Source organism: Vicugna pacos, chromosome 6, assembly GCF_048564905.1.
Source record: "Vicugna pacos chromosome 6, VicPac4, whole genome shotgun sequence".
Taxonomy (NCBI): Eukaryota; Metazoa; Chordata; class Mammalia; order Artiodactyla; family Camelidae; genus Vicugna; species Vicugna pacos.
In genome coordinates this window covers 16,322,014-16,339,629 of record NC_132992.1, presented here as the reverse complement: position 1 = coordinate 16,339,629, position 17,616 = coordinate 16,322,014, and the positions used below count along the sequence as shown (strand labels likewise).

The window sequence follows — 17,616 nt, the reverse complement described above, 5'->3', positions numbered from 1 at the left end:
AGGGTTGAAGCCAGTCAGGGGTAAGATTAGTGCCTACAAGGTTCTCTCTCAAAAACAATAAAAGTACATTTATTTAATCAGAAACCAAAAGGACTGGTTAGAACATAAAATGTAGCATTTGGAAAATAAAGAAAGGAAGCAGGTCTTCAGCACTGATTGAAGGGAAGAGAGACCAGCCAGGCCTACAGAACCTCTGGATCACATGCTCACAACACCCATCGAGCACCTTGTGAACTCACTGGCTTTCTACACAGGCTCCCTTCCTTAATAGGATGATATATTTTCCTTTTAAAACTCATAGACATATGTGACAGCAGCCAGGATCACTCCCGACCAATGAGACTACTCATGATAATAGATTCTGCATGAAAAAAATAAAACCAGACAAAACCCTGAAAGAAATGAGAGATGTAAGGCCTCAGGACTGCTTTTCCAAACTCCATCTACCTTTCCCCAGTATCACAAAAGTAGCGCCTGCAACAGCCCCACCTGGGACACTCACTGATTTCTTCCCAGACAGCCACTGCTAAATGAGACAGTCCAACAGGAAGATTTGGATGAGGCTGGATGACATGTACAAGGTCATTTTATATACGTAGGGAAGGGGCTAAATTCCGGTTTGCTCCCATTATAGTATATCGCAGATATTAAAAAGTAAATTAAAACTGATTTCAACTGGCCCAAATTATTTAGACAATTATATCGTAGAAGAGAAGACATTTCCTAAATTCTTAGAATTCAGTATCTTTTTTCTTGATCAGTAATTTTCACTCCTGAATTTTACAGAACCTGAAATTGGGTATTACCAGCAAAAACCCTCTGTAAAATAATGAGTTGACAGCAACCTTTAAAGCTTATTCCAGTTTCTTGACCCAAGACTCAATTTCTCAGTCTTCAAACTTGGCCACCAAAACAAAAACAAAAACAAAAAAAAGCACTTTGGGCAAAAACAACATGATACACAGTTCCTGCCAACAGGAATATAAAAAACAGGCTCACTTGATCATTTTTATTGTCGCAAGCAAAGACTGACATGGAGGCAAATATAGCCTTGAACATGTTGACTTGCTGCTCCCTGGCCCCAAGGCTCATCCACTTCTGGCCTGACGCCAAGGGTGTGGTTCTAGACAGGAACAGGCAGTAAGATCAAGGGATTCTGCCTCAGTTATTCGAGGCCAAGCCCCAATTCAACCCTTCTGGAAGCGTGTGGTCCCAGTGATTTAAGTACATGCTAACTACAGGACCTAGTCAAAACAAAACGGCGGGAACAAAGCCAAAGCTACTTTTTTTAATTTTTAAAAGTTTTCAGCTATCCCTTTGTTAGCCTCATTAGCACAAAATACAGCTTCCCAATGTCTTTTCTGCCTCTTTTTCAAAATTAGTCAACAGGTTCCTTCGAAATAAGCACTCTACTCACTTCTAACCCCATAACCTAACATACCGCCTACATAACAGGATCTTAGTAAGTATTTGTTAGAGAGACGGGTGGAAAGATAGAGTTTCAAGAGAGGCTGGAAAATGATATGGGTATTAGAGCAGACCTAAAATGAATGGAAGCAGTGTGTATATTTCCATTGTAATGGTGATAAAGAGGATTAGAAGACCTAATCGCCTAGCCACAAAGGGGGACTTACATTGGCTTAACTCTAAGGGACATAAACAGATCTGAGAACACTGAAAACAAAGTAGGCAACTTGAAGCACATAAGCAACCAAAAATATATCCCCACATAAAGCATAATAAGGACTAGGGAAAAACTGTAGGACCCTTCTTCCTTTTGCTAATTGTGTCAAAGAGTAAGAAGCAGTAAACAGTCAGTTTGCCAATGGATGAGGAGACAGTTTAGGAAAAATCGTTTCTCACATAGTTATTCACTGAACACATGTTTAGAGAACAAAGTCATCTTTAACGAGAAATTTTTTGAAAACTGGGAAGATATCAGGGCAATAGTAAGTATAAATATAATGAAACTAGCCAATCACATTTGTTTGCCTCTCTGAAGAGAAGACCTGAAAGCAGACAGCAATTCACCCAGGTTGCAATCACACAGACATATTCTAGGACAATACTAAACAAAATCTGCAAGAATTCACTCTGGACCCTCTGGGCATTCTAAATTTAATAAGCTGGATTGTTGGTTAATTACCAACCTAATAACCTTCCTAAACTACTATGTTTACTTTAAAGTAGAAATCTGTAGTTTATCATAAAAATTGAACTCAGTACCCAGTATTTCAACATTTTCCGGAGCAGTTGGCTTTATTTCTTTATGGATATTATTACCAGCAATGCTTCTTAATTACCCACACTACAACTCTTTCCTAAGATAAATCACCTGTTGAATAAGACATCATCACTGATGTTCAAGAGCTTCTCCCATCCAGAGCTTCTTAGAGTTTAGGAGACTGCCCACTACTGCTGCCCTGATGATTGTGATAAATATTTATTTTTTTCTTAGAAAGAAGAATGCCACCTTTTCGTTTCCTAAAACCTTATTATTCTTCAACCATTAAGCCTCAGCCACCCATCATCACCATCATAATGCCCACACCAACACCAGCAGTAAAGAGGGAAGCTACTCCTCCTGACTTCACAAGGAATCTCATGCAGTCACACACAGTGGGCTGTGCTTCTGTCCAGGTGAATGGGAAAGCTATCTAGTGAGCTTAAAAAAAAAAAAAAGAAAAGTCACAAGATGCTAATCAAGCCTTCTTGTGTTAAAAAAAAAGAGAGAGAGAGATTTGTTTTTCTGTGTCTTAATTACACACATGTTCTTCTTTAGAAAGGACCACAAAATACACAAAGATTCCTGAAATAAAGAGTCAACCTTTCCCTGGTTCACAATTCAGTATTAACAATCATACCAAATATGTAAACTTGTCATAGTTACAAAAAAACAGATCTTAGTCCAGCCAATAACAATATGCAAAAGATTCTTAAACACATTTGGACAATTTATATCCAGGGCTTTTCCCAAGGCATAAGAATGTCCAGTTTTACAAATTTATAATTAAAACTATTTTCAGTTACTTATTTGTAAAAGCCTGTCAATTCCCATAAGACTTCAACATGAAAAATCAAGACCCACTCTATTTTTATACTTGTTATAATATTAGAGTTATATATCTTTTATAATATCAAGTTATATATCTTTTCTTATAGAACTCAACAGACTACATGTCAGCTTTTCCTGATGTTTGAAATGTATAAAAATATTTATACGAGAACTTCCCAAATAAATGGACTTGCCTATCAAAACCCACCCCTATCTTGTGCATACTTTTCTCTATGTTGGGCCAGGTCCTCTATAAATTCTAGTCAGGGACCCTAACATGTAAGATCACTGAGAACATTGCTACTTTTTAGAAACACAGTGATGTCGTGTAAGTCCTGGATGGACCTGACCACTGGTAATTCATTTTGCACTTTCAGGTTTAAAGTATTCTTAAAATTTATTTTGTATCTTGATCAGGAGCTAAGCAGGCCTGCTGATTCCCTAACTCTCCAGTGCTGCCTTTTTGCTTACAGTTTATAGAGCCTCTTGTGTCCTTTCGTAGACTAGGCTTTGCCAGCACTCCTGGGTTCATAGTCTAGCTCCTCCACTTAGTAACCACGTGACCTTGGGAGAGTTATTCAATGTATCTGGATCTCAGATTCCTTGTTATTGCTTTCAATTTATGGGCAATCTCTTCCTCCCAGGGCTATAAGGTTGAGTAAGATAATGTTTGCAATTAATTAGCATGGTGCCTGGTACACAGTGAACACTTGTTCAAGTGTCCACATCATGTTTAGGGCCTGAGAACTTTAGGGCTTTTGCATAATTAAAGGCTTCTTTGGGGATGAGCTCTTGTTCAAGTCTGTCTTCTCCCCAGGCTTGTATGTGCTATGAAAGCAAGGGCTGGGTCTGACTTATTAACCACTGCATCCCCAGGCTTAGCAAATCCTTAGGCACTGTGTTAAATATACATTTAGTGAGTAAATGAACAGGTGAGTGAGTAGGTAAAAGAAAGTAAAGAATGAATGAAAGCTAATGCCATGCCTGAAGACCATTCTTGAACCCACAAGACACCATTCTTGGGTTTAAGAACAAAAGTGGAGAGGCAAGCAGACTTACAAGAGACATCCTGAGGCCCTAGCCATCTCAGTCCTAATCCTTGGTGTTGTCCCCAGTTTGGGGTTCCCAGTGGGGACTTCTCTAGGGATAGGAGTGGGAAACTCTGGTCTTCAAATACTTAGAAGATGTGCACTTATGACACAAGGACAGAAAACTATAGTTTGGTGCTAAAGAAAGTATTTTGACAAATCTCAGAAGAAAAACCACATGGTAACTAGAAGCAAAAATAACGCCATACTCAGATTTTCCCAGAAGTCACAAGCTAAAAGATGTGAATTGCACAGACCATGGGAAAGGGGAGGTCTCACACGGCCATTTCACTTATTAGACCTTCCCACAGCAAGGCAGAGTGTGTCCAAATGTACACAATGCTGATATCATGCTTTTAATTTAAGCTAAAGGATGCAATATCTGGTTTTAATTCCTATGACTCCAGGAAGTCTTTTTTAGTCACCAGAGGAAAATCTGAAATCTCCTGATACCCCATTATGACAAAGGTGAACAGAGGAGACAAAAAAGAGGGGGTAGGAAAAGAATGGAGGAGTTAAAGGACCAAAAGAACCTTAATAATACACGTTACGATATGCTGTAATTCTACATACTTTATATTGCATCCTGTCCCTAGACGTGCTTAATGAACAGACTTAATAAACGAATTAATATGGAGAGTGTGATGAAAATAGAAATGATAAAGAACAACAGAAAAAAAAACAATGCAGGTAGAGAAAATAACTAAACTAACAAAGAGTGGAAGAGGAAGATGTAAAGAGAATAGCCGGGAAGAATGCAGGGGTGGGGGGTATAGCTCAGTGGTAGAGTGCATGCTTGGCATGCACAAGGGTCCTGGGTTCAAGCCCCAGTGCCTCCATTAAGGGGAAAAATTTTTTAAATAAATAATAAATAAAATAAAAAACAAAAACAAATGTATGTTAAAAAACAGAAAAAAATTATTTAAAAAAAGGAAGAATGCAAAAAGGGAATAAAGAAAGAAAAAATGGTGAAATGGGGTCATTAGAGAAATGTGTGTATATAGTATATAGGGTATGAACATGTGTGTCAGAGAGACAGGGAGAGATTGAAATTAACTAGAGCTGAGAAAGATGGGAATGGAGCGAAAGTTGAAGGCTATAGGAAAACAAAAGCAGTTGTGGGGAGGATTTGGGGTTTGTTAACTGTTCCAACTTTTTCAAAGACTTTCCACATCTTGCGTCACTCCCTTGGTCTTTAAATTTGGCTGCTAACGGGGGAAATCTAGTTTGTATATTATATCTAATTTATTTCCCCTTAATCCTTCTATTCATATTTCAGATGCTTTCTTGGAAACAGGAAACCATATTTTAATAAGGTTAAACCCATGGAACATCATATTGCCTTGAACTTTAAGGTAAACTGAAACTCAACCCAAGATTTAAAAATAAAACAGTAAACCTAGCAGAAACCCAGTACTTAACCCAGAAGTATACCAGCCTCATGAATTTGGCATTACACATTCTCTGAAAAGTGACCACAGTTTATGTACAAGTGAGAGACAAGAGGGATCTGTATTGCCTTTATTTGGGAAAACAACTGTACAGCAGAGATTTGGTGAGTTACCTAAGCCATGTGAAGCAAATTCAGGCCACAACTATTAAGTAATAATTATTAATGCACTTTTAAAACAAATGTTATGAAGCAATAAAAAAGACTATTTCTATACATAAGCAAATCCTTTCCCCTCTCAGGACCTGTTATCCCATCTGTGATAAACGAGTTGTTTTAAGTAAGAAAGTGTTTTCCTGCCTCAGCCGGAGCAGCACCACGTGTGTTAGTTTAAATTTGGGGTTTCTGGGTTAAATTGCATTTGGAGAAAGTATCCTAAAGAAAAGAGATAATGAAAGCTACCACAACAGATGATCCCTCTCCCAGTCACCTGCCCTCCTGGAGGAGGGGACTGAGCGCTCTTGCTTTGCCCTGCAAGCCCCATCAGGAGGCTTCCTCCTCACCCTGTTCTTTCACACTGCCCCCAGCCTTAGGCCCTTCCTTCGCTGTCCAATGTCTTTCTCAGCCTGATCCTGACCCCACCCCTCCTCTCCCTGGCACCTGCAACCATTTTTCACACATTCTACAAGAATTTATTTAGCACCTACTATGTGCTAGACTTTGTTCTAGGGACTTGGCACATATCAGTGAGCAAAGTAAAGACCCCTGTGCAGCTTACACTGTAGCAGGGAGAGCTAAATCAATAATAAACTTAGAAAACAAGCAAGTTGTCAATAGGTCAAGACGGTGATACGTGCTATGAGAAGATGAGAAAGTCAAGCAAGACAAGGAGGACTGAGAGGGGTAGGAGGAGTCATGCTGAGAAGGAGGATTCTTGGCCTCATTCCTACAGTTTCAAGGATGACAACTACCCAATCCGGCCTGGCCCTTCCTACGCTATCCTGGAACTGACCTCTGGTCAGAGCTGTGGGAGGGTGTGGTGGAGATAGTTAGCACTCATCAAATATCCATGTTATTTCCCAACCTCCCTTGCATTCAGGTCAGGCTCATGTGACTCATGCTGGCCAGTGAAATGTGAGAGGAAGAGCAGTGAAAAGTCAGTCTGTCCCTTTCATCTCATCCTTACTTTGATGTGCTCACCTGAGAGGCCATCATGGCTAAAAGATGAAGAAGGCCACCCAACCTGCAGCAGAACGTGACATGAGGAAGAAATAAACTTTTACTGTTTATGCCACTATGATTTCAGAATTGTTTGTAGCTGAATCATAGTGCAGGCTATCTGTGCCAACAGCTATGAAAGAGAATGAACTGGTAATTACAACATCATTTTCTTTCTTTTTGATGGTAAAGAAAGCAAAAAATCATGAATTATACCTCCTCATAGATTGATAGAAGTATACAGCCAGGAAAGAAATGAGTAATGGTAAATTATATTGAGGCTGCCCTTTTTAGGACTCCATAAATATTCTGTGATGTATTTTAAGCAAGTATTTTGATTCATGAACACAATTTACTTTTCTTGGATTCACATAACAGTAAATTTTCATTGAAAAAATTACTTAGTAGAAAACGTGTAATTTGTTTTAATCTAAGCAAAATACTTCTTTGGCCATTTAGTTTCCTGGCTATACCCCTGACTTAAGTCTCAAACTGGGAGAATATTTTTTTCTATAAACATTTGTTATAACAGCACTCAATTAAGAAAGATTAAAATATTAAGAGTACCCACACAAGCTAACGCAAGGCACAGGCAATGTACGTTCTAGGCTGTGCACTGTAGAAATCTTATAACATAAATGTGCCTGTGCTCTGACTCATGGGATCATGCTAAGACCTTTATCCACATTTTCCTTTAGTGGACTCCAAAGAAAACATCTGAAAGATAGTCTCAAACTCATAAAGATTTGTTAATAAACAAAACTAATCTGTATGGAAATACTGATATTGGAGGCCAGACATACAAGCATGTAAAGTGAAAGACCACTGAGGGGCGGCAGGAAGACCCCAAAGATTCTTCCACAGCCTGTCAGATGCCTGCAGTCCTATCATTAATGGCTCCTTCCTTTGACTCAAAGGATTTTGTTTCTCTGCAACAGCTTTAACAGAAAAGAACAAGACACAGCTGTAATAGAACAGGTGGGGAGACCACGATGAAGAGCAGGAGACTGGGTTGAACAGTGTGAAGATGGTGATAACAAAAAATGGTCTAAAATAAACCAACTGATTCATAAATCAGACTACCCTTCTTGCACTATCTGCTGTATTTAAGACATTATGCCAGGCACTCTGCAAGATACAGAAATATATGAGGCACAAAGTCTTCAAGAAGTCTGCAGTCTAGAACTGGCCCTTGTTATAGAACCAGAGAATGGATGGCTGATCAGATCTAGAACATGGCCTGCATTCATCCTCTGCAAGTCTGCATAAGGCTCCAGGGAGATTCAGGTCAGGCAAGTGAAGGATATTGTGGGACTAGAGGGAACAAGATGTAGAGAAGAGGAGACAAGGATGAAAGGAACGATGACCTGATAAAGCCATTCTCCCCTCGGTAAACACTCTTACTCTTAAGCATCAGAAGAGATTATAGGCTTCAATGCCTGGAGAATTTTATGTCCTTCCACCAAATAAATAGAAACATAAATTGAATTTCAGATAACTAGTTTGTTACATTTTGTTACAAAAGCTTTTTGATTTTGAGATTTTTCATTTGTCAGTTTTAAACACTTACCATCAAACTTTGCAAGTCTGCTAATATCGGCTCCAAGTACCGAGGTAACTGATAGTGCGTGGCGCACTTTGAGGTTTGTTTCCCTGTGAAATTAACAGACATGACATGAACTTCTGTATGGAACAGCCCAACCGCCACTTACACAGAGCAATCAGAGGCGTGCAGCACTTGCACCATCCCTCTGAATGTCATTTCCACCTCTCACACTACCTAGGGAAAGTAGACAGGGCTTTGCCAGCACCTAAGAGTTGGCATTCCACTCACGGCACATCTGTGTAACAACACAGTCATCTATTTTGCTATTTGAAAGACCAGAGGACATAATAAATACGCTTTCATTCAAACCATGCATGAGCAACAAAACACATTAGGAATGGGAACAACTGCCAAGTAAAGGAGGCCAGTTTCAACTCCAGAGTCTACTATCTATGTAGCACCCTTACTTGCAAAAGATGGTCATGGCTAATTTCACAGTAGCTGGAATTCAAATGGGAAAAGGAATACAGCTTTCTCTTTCTTGGAGAATCAAGCCAACAATCCCATAAGTCTAGAATCATACAACCAGCCAGGGAACCAGCAGATCACAGTGGACTGATCATCTTCCAGGCAGGACCACACATACATTGGAAAAATAGCTCTCTGATATTCATGAATTGACCAGCAGAGAAGATTCTACGACCATCACTCAACTCTCATGGTTAAAGGGCTTGCCATTCCAGTTTTCTCACTGAGTTCAACCTAATTCTCTTCTTCTGTAGGTAGAACTCCTGATTAATACCTTCAGTGTCATGCTATACTCTTCCTTAATCTGCCTCAATATCTTGATAAAACTTCAAGATGATTTTTAGCATAAGAAACAATACAGAAAAATTCCGTGTACCCTTTACTCAGTTTCTGCTAATAGTGACATCTTGTATAACTGTATCACAATATCACAACCAGGATACTGACACTGACACAGTCAAGATACAGAATATTTACTCCACACAAGGATTCCTCAGGTCTCCCTGTGTGGCCACACTCACTTCCTTGTCTCCTCTAGTCCATCTTTAACTCCTGGCAACCCCTAATCTGTGGCCCATTTCTCTAATTTTATAGAAATGTTATATAAATGAAATAATACAGCATGTGAGCCTTTGGGATTGGCTTTTTTTTTTTTTTCATGCAACGTGCTTCTGGGAAGATTCATCCAGGTTGGTGCATGTCTCAATAGTTCACTCCTTTTTATTGCTCAGTAATATTCTATGATATGGATGTACCATAGTTTGTTTAACCACTCATGTGCCGAAGGACCTATAAGTTGTTTCCAGCTTGGGGATGTTACAAATAAAGCTGCCCTAAATATTTCTATACAAGTTTTTGAGTAGACATAAGTCTTCATTTCTTTGGGATAAATGCCCAGTAATGAAACAGCTGGGTTGTATGTTTCAGGGTTGTTTTATACATGTTTGTTTAGTTTGTTAAGAAACTGCAAACTGTTTTCCAGACTCACCATAGCACTTTACATTCCCATCGGCAATGTGTGGGTGATCCTGTTTTTCTACACCTTGCCAGCATTTAGAGTTGTCACTATTTTTTATGTTAGCTATTCTGATAGGTGTGTAGTAGGATCTCACTGTGGTTTTAATTTTAATATCCCTAATGGCTAATGCTCTTGAACATCTTTTCATGTGCTTGTTTGCCATCTCTATGTCATCTTTCGTAAACTGTCCCTTCATATCTTTTGCCAATCCTCAATCTTCTAATTGAATTGGATTGTTTCTTACTGTGGAGTTTTGAGTAGTTTTCACATATTCAAGATACAAGTCCTTTGTCAGATAGACAGATTGCAAATATTTTCTCCTAATCTATAGCTTATTTTTCATCCTCTTAATAAGGTCTTCTGCAAAGGAAAAAAAATTAATCTGATGAAATCCAGTTTATCAAATTTTCCCTTTATGGATTATGCCTTTTGTGTCAAATCTAAGAACTTTTTTTTTTAAATGCACCAGCATCATGCTGCAAGCCACCCAGGCTCCTCACCAACTCCATGCCACCGTGTTCACTGACTGACAGAATCTAAGAACTGACTAGCCCTAGGTCTTGAAGATTTTCTACTACATTTTTCTGTAAAGGGTTTATGGTTTTATGTTTTACATTTGAATTCAGCATCCTTAATAGTTAGAGCACTTTTCAAATTACCTACTTCACATTGGATAAGTTGTGATAATTTGGTTTTTGATGAAGTGGTCCATTTTATCTACATTGTTAACTTAACATGTACGGAGTTGCTTGTAGCATTTCCTTACCATTCTAATGACTTCAGGATGTTATAATATCCCATGGTTAATTCATGGTATTGTTAATTTGTGTCTTCTCTCTTTTTCTTTCCCAATCTTCATAAAAAATTTGTCAATTTTTATTGATATTTTCAAAGAATCAGCTCTTTGTTTCATTGATTTTCTCTGTTGTTTCTTTTATTTTTCAAATTCACTGATTTCTACTCTTGTCTTTACCTCCTTCCTTCTGCTTGCTTTGGGTTCATTTTGCTATTGTTTAGGTTCTTGAGATGGAAGGTTAGATAAATGATTTGAGAGCTTTTCTCTTTCCAAGTGTATACATGTATTGCTATAAATTTCCCTCTCAGCACTATTTTAGCTCCTGCCCAAACCAAGGGTAGGACTGCACAGGCTGAACACTCTTTGGATAGCTCAATATGGCAATGATTTGGGAGACGGTGGTTAAAACCATGGGTTCTTTTATCTGACTGCCAGGTTTGAATCCTGACTTCACACTTTAGAAGTCTGGGACAAATTTTCTAGTCTCTGTAAGCCTCATCTCTACCATGTGGCTTATACAGTACCTAGGTCAAGATTAAATGACAAAATCCATCTAAGAAATGTATGCAGTACCTTTAAAATGTAAGCATTTGATAAGTTTTATGTCAGACAAACTGAATCCACTGAATCAGAATTACTATATGGTGTATAACTAAGTTCTAAATTAACATCAATGTCAAAGCTGCATTATACCCCATTTCTCTCTTCTCTCTACATCTTCAATTGACCTAGTTCCAAAAGATTGCCTTCTAAAGTAACATCAGTCCTTCTTTCCTCAAGGGATCTTGATTGCCAGTCCTCTCATTTTCTTTAAAGAATCACTTGAAATTTAAAACAAACAAGCAAACAAACCAACCCTTCCAGGGAATCTCAGTGGAGAGCTCCTGTGTGAAATTATTTATATATATATATATATACACACATATATATATTTAGCTCACTGTTTCTGAAAACTAAATATATAAATTCAAGAGAAAAGGCAATTTTTACAAGATCTGCAAAATAATTAGCAAATAGACTTTGCAACTTAGAGTCTAATTTCTTTCAAGAAAATAAAGTGAAGAATAAGGTTTAAGGTTTCAGTTAGGTCCTGTTTCTAAAGCCATTACTCTTCAATAAATTGAAAACCAATCTAATCAAGCATTTTAACTTTAATCACTCACCCATCAAGCTCAGCGGTTTCGATGTAACAGAGGCCATGTGGCTCACTACTTGATAGGAGCAGCAGATCAGCCTATTTTGAAAAACCATGACAAAGAATGTTTGAGACAGGAAGATGGGTTGAAAGCCTTCTACACTGCACCACACTTCCACTACTAACGAGCCAGCAGAGCCTTGGCAAAAAGTGAGAGGTGAAATCCTGTTCCATCTCTCTGCCACAGACCACGGATCAAACCCACCCTCTACTTCCCCGTCCCTGCTTTGCACGCCCTTGACCATCAGAACATAAGCAAGGGCAAGAGACAGATATATAAAGTAATAGCCACTTCATTTATTATTTTAGTAGAAATGTATACAATTTATATACATATATATATAATTTTATATATATTTATAGAAATATATCAAATCCTATTTTCTTGCTTTGATAATCACTAATGGAAAATATAAAACTTCCCCCAATAAACAGGATAACTGGAAATACTTATATGCACATATTTTAATTCCTTAGTTATCGGCTAAGAGCAGGAGGCAGACAAAGATGGGGAAAGACAAAAATGAAGTAGAAGAAACTAAAGAAAAAAATTAGAGAGGCAAGGAAAAATTAAAAGGAGAGAAAGATTAAAGGGAAAACAAGATTTAAAAAATACACAAGAAAAAAGAAAAGATGGTGGGGTATAAGGAAGGCAAAAGAGAAGGAAAGTGGGGGCTAAGCAGGAACACAGGATAGAATAGAAAATACAGTCAAAGTAGAAACCATTCAGAGGCAGGTAGCTGGTCTTTGGCAGAGATTAATTATTCTGTTCAGTCATTCATCCGTGCTTTGGAAACAACTCATTTCGATTCAGTTTTAGAATTCTGGCAGCTTTGTACATTGGAACACTGTGTCTTTTAAATTTCAAAATTTATTTCAAAATAAGTGTTTTTTTAATAAAATCCCAAAAGATGTCAATGTCTGAGAAGAATTGATAAAAATTTTAGCAATTTATTTTGACATCTTAGCCTAAAACTTTTCTAGCTCTGTTTAAATGTATAATTAGCATTCCCAATCTATAAACTTTTCTTACTTCTGTTTTTAAAATATTAGAATTGTGTCATTCTCAAATGCTGGAGGTTGAATTTAGAATCAGTCCACTCATTTCACTGTCTCGAGCTCTTAAATTTTCAACTCAAGAACAGGCAAGGTGTATGGGTGTGGGGGTGTGTGTGTAGTTTTGTCCAAGTTCCAATAAAACAGAGCTGAAAAAAACAAGTACCTACAAGCAGCCCAAAAGGAATAAATGGCTTTGCGCTATCAAGGCTTTTCCTCAGCTCGAGATGAAAGAGTCACAGGCGCCTGTTACAGCAGAAATTATTTACTGGCTTATCACAATGTGACCAGAGCAAACGCACTCTGAAGAGAACATGTGAAGAGCGGATGCCGCTGGAGCCCAAAATTACCCACCTGGATTTTTAAGCCCCCCAAAAAAAAAAAAATGGAAAATTTACCTTGTTTCATTTCTCACAGTTAAATTTCAGTGAATACAGACCTAAGTGGTAGAGCTTCCTGCTCTTTGGCCTATGCTTCTCCTCTCCTGAGTCTTACAGGATCGTTTTAAACAAAATCCAGAATTCTCTAATTCCTCTCATCTGTGATTAAAAACAGTTATGAAGTACAGAGAAAGGTACCTATTTGCACCTGGAGTTGCTTTTCTTCAAAACTCTGCCTAGTAGGAACTATCCAATGTCATTGTTTACTTTTGAGCTCCACTGCCTTAACACATAGTTTTGGTAAACAAGGGGAGGATTTGTTGTCCACAGTTGGCTCAAAACATGTGACTGAGCCACCACTGCCACCTGGCGACTGGATTCCTTCCTGAGCGTGACTCAACTTCCTAGAGGCAGAAACTGAGACCAGAAAACCCCGTGGGTCCTGGGCTGACTTCCTGCTCTCTCTACCCCATGAGTACCGGGAATTTGTACTTTCCTGCCTCTTCCTGTCACCTCCATTGTCACCGTTCTCTATGTCCTCTGAACCCGCCTTCTGTTTTCCCACTCCCTGCTCTCTGCCCTGCCCTCCCCTCATTCTTCCTCTCTTCTCCCTGCCCCACTGCTGAACCTTGGTATTTCCTTCTGCTAACTTCACCCGTCAAGTTTTTTTTATTTCATTACAGATGAGGAGTGGAAGGGTGAAGGGGCAGGACCTCCAGAGGCATCCAGCAAAAGTGGTCAGCCCACTCATCATGCTGGCCTCCTATTTCCACGCGCACTCAGCAGTCATTCTGGGAAGGAAGGCAGGAAACCTGCAGTAATGACTTCGTGACACCCAGGTTGTCCTTTGCTTAGAAGTTCAGGGAAAGGAGTGGAGCAACACATGCGTGGTCCTAGGGCCCATCAAGCCCCATGACTCTGTGAGTCTCAGATCAGGCCTATTTAAGCTGATCCCTTCCTTTCGTATCTCTCAGGGAACCTAGTTCCTAGTTGATCCAGAAACTTGTGTTCGAGCTGTAGGTGTTATAATATCAATAACCAGTATTTGGTGAGTACTTACTATGTGTCTGGCACTACTCCAGTAGCCTTCCTGCACTATTTTGTTTAACGCTCACAGAAATTCTGAAGGCAGGTGGTGGTTTTATCTCCCCTTTACAGATGAGCAAACTGAGGCCCAGAGAGGTTCAGTAACACATAGTAAGTCGGGCACCAGGACATGAACCCAGGCAATCTAAGGCATATACTTCTAGGAGTACTAAATCGAGTGAAAACTTCTTTCCTTCAAGGACTATATAGTTTAGTAAAGGCAGAACATGATGAGGGTCCTGAGGGTCTTATTAACAAAGTGCTATGGGAGGAATGCAAATGAGAAAGAGAGTATATCAGGTTGGTAGTTGGGGAGATCTAATGGAATATTCTGGATGGAATGGAGGGCAGGTCCCCCCAGGCAGAGGAGTTAGCAGGAATGAAGCACAGGGAAGGGAAAGTGTGACTACTGGAACTCACAGGTGGGCTAGGCAGCCGCTAATTCGTATGCCCATCTTCCTTAGACTCCCCCCTTGTACTGTCTTCTGTCAGTCATCGGTGCCTTTTACCCACGCCCTCCCGGGAAAGGCTCGGCTATCTCCCAAGACTGAAGTAATGTTTTCCAACACAATGCCCCTTCCTCCACCTTCCACAGGTAACACGAAGCCCAGGCAGCAACTTCATGGACACCTGAAACACATACACCAGCCAGAGGAACCTTGAAAAGAATCCAGTGAATATCTCTGAGTCCTCAGAGCCAAAGATGCTAGACTCATGGGTTTACTAGACATAATTAAAGTTTGTTGAATTAAAGAGCAAATGAAGCAAAACCTCAAGAGATGATAACACCTAAAAGCTGTACAATTCTTTAAGGATTAAACTCTTTACAAAATTGTCATTTGATTCTCTCCGCAATCCCGTTAAGGGGTAATGTGGTTCCCACTATGAAGATAAGAAACCTGGGTAGGTCATCTCTGGTCCCAAAAGCACTAGATGAGCTAAATTAACTCATGTAACATCCACAGTCTTTACAAAGAAACGGTGGAAGTTTCATCACATCTAACTGAGGAGCCCAAGGCTCCAAGAGATTGAACTCATGGCCATACGGAGCTTAAAGGGTAGAGCTGGAATTAGAACTCAGATCTCTGATCCCAAAATGTATACACTATCTTCTGGTTAGTGACAAAATCACTGGAATACAACTATGAAAAACAGAAAGCATTCTGCTTTGTTGATTTTCAAAAACCAAAACTACAACAGTGAAAGAATATTGGGATTTGGCTCTATAACCTAATGGAAAGATAAATTTATAGAATTAATTGGAACACCATATTTGGGTCTCCCTTCATTTTTTAAGCCATCCTCACACACAGAATTCTTCTTTATTTTCTTTATCATCTCTAATACTATGTTTTATTTTTTGGTAGAAAAATTTTTTATTCTAATGGAGTCAGGAGCAGCATATGGCAGAGGGAAAGAGTGGGGTTAAAACCCAGATGGCCTGAGTTTAATTCCTGCCTCTCCTATTGACAAGCTATTTGATAGCACTGTGACTCCATTTTCTTATCTATAAAATGAGAACACTAATAGTACATAACCTGCCATCACTGGACTAACATGAGGATTAAATTAGTTAAGTCATATAAAGACTTTACAATATTGTCTGGCATGTGGCATGCAGTCATTAAAGGCCAGCTATTATTACCATGATCTTCATGACCTGGTGTCCCAAGATGTACCTGGGTCCAACAACTCTGAAGTGTCTCTTTTAGAGACCGGGGATTGTTTCTCCCCAAATATGAGCTCTCTGTCAGCCCCTGCCAGCTGATGCCAGGGAGTAGGAAGGTAGATTCGTTAATTCCAAGTGATTACAGCCGTTCACACATAAAAACATTTGCTTGCCCTTGAGAATAGTTTTGTAGGTGCTGAGTAGCTAGACATGGAGAAACTTTGAATGAAGTGATCTAATCAAGAGGCATGTTCTGCCATTTGGAGCACTCCCTACCACACTCAGCCAAAGATTAAACCAACACAGCTATAACTGTAGGAATCAGACAGAGATCAATGGAGATTAAAATATCACCTTTGTTACTGATAAAGCTGTTGGAGACCAGGCTCTAGGTCTGTGAGCAGAAAGGACTTGCTAATACTTCACCCCTGTTAGACAGAATCATCTAGCCCAGAAGCTGGAGGCTCTTAACCTCCGATCTGCTCCTGTAAAATCGATATTGTGAACAAGCAGGGCAGAAAGTACTTTCTGCACACAGACAGCACAAAAAAAAAAAAGGAAGGAAGGAAGCACCAGGTCATGCACACAACTCCCTGCCCCCAAACTCAACAATCAGAGAAGTCACTCCCAGGAGAGGGGAGCAAGCAAGGGGGTGCAAGACACTGTTATTTTGGGGCTCTCCCTCCATGTGAAAACAGGAAGAATGGGACCTAGAGAAGAGCAGAGAATAAGCATTTCCACCCCATCATGTAGCCACAATAAAGAGGCTACCTCTACACTGTCCAGTAAGGTAGCCACAAGTCACATGTGGCTATTTAAATCTAAATTCATAAAAAACAAACAGAATTTAACATTCAGTTCCTCAGCTGCACTAGCCACATTTCAAGTGCTCAGTATTCACGTGGTGCTACTGGCTGTTCTGTATCTGAACAGCACAAATATAGAACATTTCCTTCACTTTAGAAGGTCCTATTGGACAGTGGGGATACATGGATCACTGACTTCTTGAAACTTGTCTAAGCATGCAATTCATTTTAAATTAGTGCTAATGATGCGCCCATGGAACCGGTTTCCTTCCACCTGATGCTCGCACTTACACTTGACTTCCATGCTTCATTCCACAAAAGGGTTTGCAATAACAAGCAAGTATGCATGCTATAACATAGAAAATACAACTAAAGGCCAATGGAAGTGCAAAGCAGAACATCAAGGAGAGAGGGCAACTGGGAGCACAGATATGCAGTCCATGAGATCCTTGGAGTTAGGAGATTTGAGACACAAATTGGATTCCTGCCTTTATGGGAATCACCCCAGAGAATCGGATGAATGAACATCAAGTGAGTTCAATCTGATATTTACCCGTTAGAGTATATCCACAGAACTTTTAAAACACATTGTTTCTGCTGAATACCTGAGGCAGAAATTACCCAGCGTTGCCCCTGACGTATTCAGTTCCAAATAAAATAATAGTTAAATGTCTGGAGTACTTTAATTTTTTGATAATTCCACTATAATCTAATATCATGTCTGGCAAAAATTGCCAAAAAATTTTTTGAATGCATCATATTAGAATACCACATATGCCCATTAA

General features: G+C 39.4%; 1 protein-coding gene across 1 annotated transcript in view; it reads right to left on the bottom strand.

Moving 5' to 3' along the window:
* The window catches only part of ATP8B4 (ATPase phospholipid transporting 8B4 (putative)), a 214,210-nt gene that overhangs the window by 106,669 nt on the left and 89,925 nt on the right, over positions 1-17,616 (bottom strand). The window contains exons 8-9 of the mRNA XM_015242742.3: positions 11,803-11,873; positions 8,322-8,404 (exon numbers count right to left, since the gene is read on the bottom strand). Coding sequence (XP_015098228.2) covers positions 8,322-8,404; positions 11,803-11,873 — 154 coding nt within the window. The remainder of the gene's footprint in view (positions 1-8,321; positions 8,405-11,802; positions 11,874-17,616) is intronic.